This window comes from Rhea americana, unplaced genomic scaffold, assembly GCF_003343005.1.
Source record: "Rhea americana isolate MKP2758 unplaced genomic scaffold, rheAme1 scaffold_196, whole genome shotgun sequence".
Taxonomy (NCBI): Eukaryota; Metazoa; Chordata; class Aves; order Rheiformes; family Rheidae; genus Rhea; species Rhea americana.
Window position 1 is genome coordinate 529,067 of NW_028186105.1, and position 9,473 is coordinate 538,539.

The following is a 9,473-nucleotide window of genomic DNA, read 5'->3' on the forward strand; positions in this document are numbered from 1 at the left end:
AGAGTGTGTACGTGTGTGTGTGTGTGCGTGCGGGGTGGTGGTGGTGGTCGTGCATGCATGCACACGTGTGCCCCGGGAGAGCTGAGCGAGCATCGTGGGCGAGCGGGTGCAGGGAGCCTGGGTCTGCACGCGGGCGTGTGGGTGCTGGCAGAGGGGAGTGCAAGGCGTGTGACTGCGCACAGAGGGTCTGAGCTGACACGCGTGTATGTGTGCGTGCAGGCAGAGGTGAGTGTGTATTGCATGTGTGTGCGTGCAAGGRGTCTGTGCATGACTGCTTTCAGGCACGCTGGGAGAGCTGTGTGTGCGTGCACAGTGTGAGTGTGCGTGCGTGCACACGGGGAACACAAAGTGTGCTCTGTGTGCATGCACATGCTTGCACGTATGTGCTGGGAGAGCTGGATGCGTGTTGTGTGTGCACGACACCTGCCTGCAGGTATGCGTGTATGCGTGTCCTGGCAGAGCTGAATGTGTGTGTGCATGGTGTCTCTGCACAGGTGTGCAGTGCACACCTGGGGAGCTCGGTGTGCATTGCRTGCATGTGTGTGCACACTATTTAAGGGTGTGTGTGTGTGTGCCTGCACCCTGGGGGAGTGGGGTGTGCAGGCAAACATGCGTAAATGCAGTTGCATGCGTGTGCGTGGGACTGGAGGGGGCTGAGCGTGTGCTCTGTGTGTGCACACACATATCTGCACACATTGCCGGGGAGCAGCAGTAAGTGCATATAAGTGTATGCTGGGAGCTGGGCGTGTGCGTTTTGTGTGTTTAATGTAGGTGTGTGAAGTCTGCGCTGGGAGAGGTGTGTGTGTGCTGTGTGTGCACAGGCAGGCGTGTGCAGGCTGCTAAGGGGCATTTTTGGCGACCTGCGAGCGCTGAGAGCCCTGACCTCCGCCGGCAGCCTCGCGGCGCGGCCACGGCTTGGCTGCTGCTCTCGCGTTTGCTCTCTGCTGGTTCGTGGAGCAAGGCTAGCCCAGCTGGCACACGCGTGCCCACCTGCCTGCGCACACATACTGTGCAGACACACACACACACACACGTGCGTGGGGCTCAGCACCGCTGGCTTGCCCCACGTCCCTGCACATAGTGGGGTAAACTGAGGCACCGGGTGGGACTTGCCCCAACAGGTGGGTCTATGGGGCAAAGCTGCAAGCTGGGGCGAGCACCCAGCACCCGGGCCTCACCGCCACCTGCACCACCCCAGTACCTTGCTGCCCCACGCAGGCTAGGTCCCACGGCAAACACAGGGCTTCCGCATGCCAGGAGCATCCCCGCAATATCCCCGGGCTCCCCCTCTGCGGCCAAGGGGACAAGGCGCCTTCTCCCTCCTCTCCCCTCTCCTCTCCGGGGCGGCGCCGGCAGGAGGGGAAGGAGCCGCCCGCTCTTCTTCGGGCTCCTTCGGGCTGGGGCGGCCGGACGGTTTGCCCGGGTTGCCAGCGTCCCTCGGCTCTGAGCAGCATCCTCAACGCCGGGCCGCGGGAGGGGGCGGCTTTCCCCCCGTCTCACCCTGTGTGGTCCGCAGAGCGTTTTGCTGGGAGCGTCTGCGGCTGCTGCGCAGGGGAGCCGGTTCGCTCCCGGACGTGGCATGCCGGCTCTCGGCTTCCGCCCGCTTCTCCGAGGCCCTTGGTGGGGAAAAGCGGCTGCTTCTGGGCTCCGTGGGGAAACTGCCCGTTGTCCTGCCCGCGCCGCAGCGCTGGGGGCAGCCTGGCTCCTCGGCAGGCTCTTCTCCAAGACGCCCCCACCCTGGCCCCRGCTCGTCCCTAACCGCTGGGAGAGCAGGGCGGCTCCGGAGCCGGAGCCGGAGCCGGCAGGGCCCCCGGGCGCTGTTTATCTTTGCACAGGAGATAAAGCAGCTGTCGGCCATCCCATTTTGGGTCTGGGCAGGCGGAGCGCGCCCTGGCCCGTCTGCTCCTGCTGCGGCACGGCTAGGGATCTCCAGATCCCTAGCTCCAGCGTGAGGGCGAGGGCTCCCGGGTGCTCCCAGGCTGCCAAAGCGAAGGGCTCCGGGCTGTTTCCTTCTGCCCAGGCTGCCCTGAGCCCAGGCAACAGGCTTGGCTCAGGCTGAGCCCRGCTGCTTCCCCGTGCCTCAGTTTCCCCCCCCTGCAGCTGCTGCCGGTCCTGCTGCATTGCCCCAAGGATCATAAGGCTCAGCCCCACGTCAGGGGACCCACCGGACCAGCTGCCCCCGGGGTCTGGTTGCCCAGGTCCTCCAGCCTCCCCTCCCAGCGGCGGCGTGCTGTGGCCCGAGGGTGCTGGCACCCTCCRTGCGGGCCGTGATGTGCTCCGCACCGGGCACCGTGGCGGAGAGGGGGCTGCTTGGTGGGAAGCCGGGCATCCGGGGAGCTCCCCCCGCTCGGGGTGCTGCCGGCTGGTTTCGCCAGCACAGCTTGGTTCCCCCTTTAAACCTCCACCATGGTGGCAGCAGYAGCAGCAGCAGCAGCAGCTCTGGGGCTCGGCACACGTGTCCTGAAGTGTGCCAGTGCTCAGGGCACCGAGGAGGACCGTGTCCCTGCCACCCGGCCGCTCAGCAGCCTCTTTGCACCGCCGGGCTCTGGTGACGCTCCCGGCCGGAGAGAAAGAGCTTCCCCCAGACGAACAGGTATCGACGGCTGCGGCGGAGGCAGCAGCAGACAGATACTGTAGGTATAGACGGGCCCGGCAGACAGCGGAGCAGATGGAGAGATACTCTAACCAGAGGGATACTGCAGGAGGAATCGGGAGATAGATCCAGCGGGCTGATCAATACCCGCCGCACACGCAAGGACAGCGAGATAGAGTGAGCTGCGGGGGGAAGGTGCTCGGTGGGCAGCGACGTGCGCTCGGCCCCGCGATGGCCCGGGAGAGGGCTCCAGGATCCTGCAGCTCATGGGCAGTTTGGGAGGGGAGCCGAGCAGCGCTCCGGCGAGGTGTCGGAGTTGGAGCCCTTGATCCGAGGGGGTCTGGTGTGCAGGGAGCCTCACCTGGCCTCCAGGCGCCTGAGCCTGTGGATCTGTGCTGGTCACGTCCACCAGGCCTGCAGGGACGTCCCCATTGGCATCTCGGAGGGTGCTGGGTGCCTGCGCKTGGACAACCGGATGGTCCCTGCTCTGATGCCCAAGGAGCTGGGGGGAGCTCTGCAGCGAGGAGAAGGCCYGCCGGAGCCGCGGTGGCACAGGGCAGCAGGGCCGTGCTCAGCACTGCAGGAGCAGCACCAGCAGCTCCGGGGACACCCATCCAGCAGCGGATTTGGGGATCTGGGGTGGGGGGGTTGCTATGGGCTCAGCCCTGCTGGCTGGGGCGGCAGAGACACGCAGGGGTGAAGGGACCTTGCCCAAGCAGCGAGCGGGGTGTGAGCAGCCCACGGGATGGAGAGAGCTGCCTGCATAAGGGGGCTGTAACCCCCCCCCAGGCACTGGATCTGGCCCCCCACTGTCTCTTTGGAGGGGAAAGGGGCACCCTGACTGCAAGCCTCGGCCCTGGTGGCTGTGGTGAGCTTTCTCCCACCTCGTGCCTCAGTTTCCCAGCCTGAATCAAGCCTCAGTCCAGCACAAATATGGACATGGACAGGTCGGGAGGAGGAGTGGGGAGGAAGGGTCAGAGCCTACAGGTGGGCACGGACCCGCAGGACGTGCTGCATCCAGGACCGATCCCTCACCCGCTGGTGGCCGGGGATATTTAGCTGCTCTGTAGCAGGCTGCAAATGCCCAAAGGGAAGGGCTGCTTTGGGGGACCCTCGCACGCCTGGAGCTGCGGGAGCGGACAGCCACCCGTCCTGCCCAACATGGGGCCGGGGCGGGGGCGGGGGGATGCCCTGCACCCAGCCCGGCTCCACCGTGGCAGCGCTAGCCCAAGAGGCACCGCAGGCTGCCCGGGCGCACACGGCAGCATGGCCGGGCAGGGCTGCGAGGCCGTGCCGCCGCTCCGGGAGCACGGGGACGGCGGCAAAGGCGGCCCCGGAGCAGCCCTTAGCCCGGCCGGGCGCTGGGATCCCCCCGCCCGCACGGGGGTTATCGACACGGCCGCTATGGAAAACACTGCTGAGATTGTTCACACTAATGTTATTTAGCAGCAATATTTCCGTAATAAAAGAAATCAATGGGCAAGAGAAAGGACCTGTCCAGCGCTTTGATTTTCTCATTTTAATGGCATACTTATTTACTCCCACCACCGTGCCCATCGGATTTTCATTACGTGGCCTTCGCTGTAAGTGGAGCGGTATTGATACGAGCTGCTGAGTTAGCGCCTTCCTGCGCACGCCGACGCAGGATTACTCATATTCCTCGACAGGCTTCCCGCGAAGCCCGCGGGGCCGAGCACGGGCACCCCGCGCGCCCGCCCGGCGCTCACCGCCCGTGCCCTTCTCCCATGGGTGCGCACAGCTCTGCAGCGGCCCTCGCAGGCAGCCCCACGCCACTGCCTGGGTGCACGCGCGTGCGTGCTTGGGGGCCCCACGAGCGGCTACCCTGCTGTCCACGTGCTCGTGGACCACCTTGCCCCGGCACGGGGGTCACCGCGCCGCCGTGCTCCCTACAGGAGCTGCTCACCACCGCGACGGCACCGACAGCAGCGCGGCACAGCCGTCGGCACCAGCCGCGGGGTAAGGTGGGGACGGCCGTGTCGCGGTGGGGCAGCGGTCACTGCAGATGGAGGGAGTTGGTGGCTCAGGTGGAAGATCTGGGGTCCAGCTCAGCCAGAACGGCTCAGCTCCGCCATTTTGGTCCGTTCCCCCCTCGAGTCCGCCCCTTCCTAAGGGTTCGGTTTGGATACGTGCCACAGTGGCCGGCCCTGGGAAGCACCACGTGCTTCTGAACTCACCCTCGTGGAGCCCCTCAAGTTTTCCAGCGCGCTTTGCCCAGAAGGCCTTGTCACATGGCAAGGTGCTCAGGATCTACACCTGGCCCATCACAAATGCAGCCAGAGCRCTGCCCAGGGATTCACGCCAGCGGGAGGCCCCAAACCGGCCCCCCAACCAGGCACATCTATGCTGCGAGCTGGCACCGGCCACTTTGCCATGGGCGCTGTCCCCTGAAGGAAGGAGCTTCCCGGACTCCTGGGTCCTCAGTGGAAACGCAGCGGCCCTGASGGCTAGCTAAGGCTTTCAGTCCCGAGCAATGTGGAAAGAGGAGCAATAGCACCATCTCCTGCCAGCTTGTGGGAGCAGAGACGGACCCGATCCTGTCCAGCACCCAGCTCCCCGGATCCTCCGGCCCAGGGCAAGACCTGCTGTAGGGGCTCAGCCTGGCACCTGGCAGGGCTGGTGGGGGGTCACTGAGCCCTTCCCAGCCACCAAGGGCACCCTTTGCTCTAATGCTGAGCCAGGAGCATCTGGACAGAGGATCTAACGCCATTCCCGCATTGCAGGGGGCCCAGCACGCTCCAGAGACTCTCTCAAGAACCAAAACTGGTCGGATGAACATGTTTATTACTGACATCTTTTTTTTGAGTGGCAAGTTCAGAAGTAGCCCACGCGTGGGGCTGCTGGTTGGCACGACGAGGACAGTCTGAGGAGCAGGAGGAGGGACATGCTGCAGGCCTTTTGGCCAGGGGGGACACATTRGTTTTGAAACCACGCCTGAGGTTAAAGCCCTCCACCAAGCAGCGAGCCTGGGACGTGGCACCCTGCGTGGGTCAGGCACGGGGATTGCAAGTGGGGTGTCTGTACCCCCCCGTTTGGCCCAGGGAGCGTGGCCAGCGTGGAGCAAGGCCAGGCTCCTCCAGCCGGAGGGGACGTTCAGAGCGGCTCTCACAGGGGGCTCAGCACCTCTTCCTGCGTTTCGGTGAAAAACCTGCCGTGACAGCCACTACGGAGAGACCACAGGGCTGGAGAAGGGATCAGCCCCTGCAAACAGCCTAGTGGCAACCAGAGCTGGGGTGCAGCTGAGGGACACCTGGCACTCCTGGTCGCCTGGCCTGCTCGCGCCCTTCATGCCAGGTCCCTCCATGGCTGGGACACTGGTGCTCTGTGGGGCTGTTCGTGGGCTGCATGGGCCAAGCAGGGAGCTGATCCAGGCTCTCTGCTCCTGCAGGGAGCAGGACTGCTGTTCCCCACCGGCAGGCCTCCAGCCAGCGCCTCCTTCAACCCAYCAGCTAGAGATGGAGGCTGCAGGGATGGGAGACTTGGGGACTTGGGGGTCACGGTATCTTAGCCAGGGGAAGCGTTCAGAGGGGTGAGATCCTGTCCTGAGCTAATATTGGGGTCTGGGTGCCCACAGCACTTCCTGGCTGCTGCTCCCCAGCACCCACAGACACTATATATGTGCATAGCCTGGAGGCCACCGCAGAATGGGCTCTCGGTTAAGGCGACAGATGGTGGCGCTCCCCATTTAGGGGAATGGATGAGGGAGAACCACGGGAAAAAGGACCCTTTTCCAGCCTCTGCCTCCCAGGGCAACTTGCACACTGGGAGCAGGTACCTGAACTGGGACAGACCTCCAGCATAAAGGCCAGGCATCCCCTGACTGCCTGGGGGTCCCAGCACAGAGTGGCCTCTGGTCTGTGCCAGGGGGACACTGTGTGCTGCCAAAACACATCAGCTGGGATCCGAGCCACCAGGAAGAGCTGCCAGCTGGATACGTTGCGCTCTGCGCTGACCGCAGCCTGGGGCAGCAAGCCAGCCCAGGAAGCAGAAGGGGAACCTCACAGCATCCCTTCATGTTGGGCGCTGCCCACAGAGATGTGTCTCTGGATGGCTTTCCCCATGCTCCCTGCCCTGAGAGGATGCTGCAGCCTGGCTTACACCAGCACTGTCCTCCTTACGTCTTGGGAGCTGCAKAAATTTTGTGGAGCTGGGGACAGCCAGCCCCAGCTCCTCCGAGAGCACGCARGGGTCTTTATAGCTTGCAAGGCCACTCAAGTGCAAGGCAGCTGTCTCCAGAGGATGGAAAAGCACGATAAGGCTCTGCACTAAAAGGGGACAGGCAAGGAGGAACGAGAACTCGTGATCTGCATTGCTGTGACTCTGCCACGGTCCATCTGTCCTGGCACCCATTGGCACAGGGTGCAAGATGGGCTTGGTGTGCAGCTGAGCTGGCACATGGAGAAGGACAGAGAGAGAGGGAAGAGGCGCAGTGGATCTGCAGTCTCTGCTAGAGCCTGGTCCCAGGGAGGCAGGGGAGGAGGGAGGAAGACTGGAAGAAAAGRAGCCAGCTCTGCGTTGCAGAGCACCGTGGCGAGCCAGGCTCAGCAAGCCATGGTGCTAAAGAAGGCATTGGCTTCCAAGAGCAGGCCCTTGGCGTAGACTCGTAGGGTGTAAAAGAGAGTGACGAAGTCCTGAGTGCTGAAGAGGGTGTCAGCCAGGGCAAAGGCGAGCGTGGAGGGGATGAAGCCCCGGCCGTACTCCACCATCCAGGTGCCCGCACTCCACTGCACGGACGTGGCCTCTCCCGCCTGGTGCACGATGGTGTCCCCTGCCAACACACAGGCAGGGGTTGCTCCCAGCAGAGGGTGGTGCTTCTGGATTGTGCCCAAAGAGGGGAAGTGCAGGCCTCAAAACTGCAGGGCTGAGCACCCCAACCTAGATGCCTCATGCTGGGCAGGCCTCTAAAGCCTCTCCAGCCTTGCTCATTGGGGTAACTGGCCACTTCTCTRTTACTGGCACACACTAAGATACTGGGATGTGCTCAGGGGTTATGAAGCACCTCATCCCGAGCTATTGGCTTCTGCCAGCTGGAAGGAGGAGGCTCTGTACCACAGCGCAGGATCAGGCCGCAGAGCAGCCATGTCCCAACGATGTGGGTACAGCCGCGCAGGCGCCCGCAGGGCACTGCCGCTCCTGTGCTCACCTGGATAGTAGATCTCACTTTTGGTGGTTCCCTCTTTCCACTGCCGGAAGGTCCCCGAGATGACGGTGTCAGAGATGTCAGCCCAGTACCGACCTGAGAGAGGACAGACAGCATCAACTCAGCGTGTGCCTGGCCGAGGCCCTGAGGGTATGGAGATGACTTGGTGGCTGAGATCAGAGCCAAGAAGCAGCCCTCCGGTGGGGAAGCACACCAGCCCTATGGCCTCAGCGCATCCTGGGCAAGCACTGAAGAGTGTGGACCAGGACTGGTACCCAAGCCACGTCCCGACAGCCTGAGTTGCTCAGGATCTATATGACCCTTCGTTCCCAGCCCGTTTTGGCATTGGCTCCCTCACAAAGCAGGGGGAGATGCAATGCCCGCCTCCGCCTGCCAGCTGGACCTGCAGAGTCCTGGCTGCCCGGAACGCCACGAACCGGGACCTGGCTCGGCCGCTGCTGAGGCAGCAGCTGCAGGACRGCATCGCGCGGTGCGAGCGGGGCTGCTGCAGGGGCTGCTCCCCACAGCTGCCCGCGGCCCAGGGGTGCCCGAGCCCCAGCCCGCTGGGGTTGGGGAAAGGCTCCAGCGCTTATTTACAAAYAGCACCTTATTTAGAAAGGCTCCTGTTGAGGCTCTGCCCAGCGAGGGCTGGCTGCAAGCAGAACCTGCCAGGACACCCGGGACGAACAGTGCCCACGTGCCACCACCGAGTCGCCGGCTACCTTGCCTTGCCCTACTGCCCGTTTCCCGCGAACGGGGCTGAGACGCCGGCAGTGGCCGAGACCGACTGAAGGCTCCGAGTCTCAGYGAGCACGGACTCTGTCCGGCAAGGACCTGGCGCTCCGCCGCCCGTCCCTGCGGGGGGCTGCTCCGTGCCATGCCAGCGCGGGGGCTCCTTCGGTGCAACGCGCCCAGCGCCCCCGAGGGTCGGCGCTGACCATCTCTCGACGCAGCCACAGCGACGCGGCTAATGGGGGCCCTGCGCAAACGAAGCTGAGTGGTCCCGGGGGTGGGGGGCAGGACTCTCGGGCCAAGTTATGGTGATGGAGCTGTGGCCAGGAGCACAGGGGACAGCATGGGCCGGGGTCTCGTGGGGGTTTGCCTGCAGGCGTGGGGCAAAAAGTCCTCAGCTGGGGCGCCACCGCCATGCCAGGCTGCCCCGTGGGGCCCGAGCCCGCTTACCCGAGTGGCCGCCGGTGTCGACGGCGGTGCCGAAGAGCAGCACGTACTCGGTGAGCGAGGCGTGCAGGAGGCACATGGAGCCCATCCACCCGCCCGCGTTCACGAACACCCACTGCAGGTCCTCGTCCGGCAGGATGTGGCCCGGGTGCTTCTTCCGCAGCTCCACGATGATCTTGGAGAACGCCAGCTCGTGGTCCAGCCCTGCAGAGCCCGAGGGTCGCCGTGACGCCCTGCCCCGGGGCTCAGCCCCGGGGGGCTGCGTGCTCCCGCCGCCCCGGCCCCATCCCGCTCCTCGCGGCCCGCCCCCTCGATCCTGGCCCCCCCATCCCAATCTCCCCTCGACCCGGTCCCGGTCCCCCCGTCCCAGTCTCCCCTCGATCCCGGTCTCGGTCCCCCCGTCCCGGCCCCGGTCCGCCCGTCCCAGTCTCTCCTCGATCCCAGCTCCCCCTCGATCCCGTCGCGGTTTCCCGGTCCCCCCTCGCCCCGGGCCCCGGCGCCCGCTCGGGCCCGCGGCCGCCTACCCGCGTGGTGCCGGGCGAG

General features: G+C 65.0%; 2 protein-coding genes across 2 annotated transcripts in view; both read right to left on the reverse strand.

Moving 5' to 3' along the window:
- Positions 1-5,915, reverse strand: part of ARID3C (AT-rich interaction domain 3C) — a 21,068-nt gene extending 15,153 nt beyond the window's left edge. The window contains exons 1-2 of the mRNA XM_085303061.1: positions 5,862-5,915; positions 2,955-3,050 (exon numbers count right to left, since the gene is read on the reverse strand). Coding sequence (XP_085159187.1) covers positions 2,955-3,050; positions 5,862-5,915 — 150 coding nt within the window. The remainder of the gene's footprint in view (positions 1-2,954; positions 3,051-5,861) is intronic.
- Positions 5,379-9,473, reverse strand: SIGMAR1 (sigma non-opioid intracellular receptor 1; the record flags this gene model as incomplete). Its single annotated transcript, XM_085303064.1, has 4 exons — positions 5,379-7,379; positions 7,755-7,847; positions 8,934-9,134; positions 9,455-9,473. Coding segments are annotated over 4 exons (540 nt in total), but the record flags the coding sequence as incomplete, so codon positions are not given.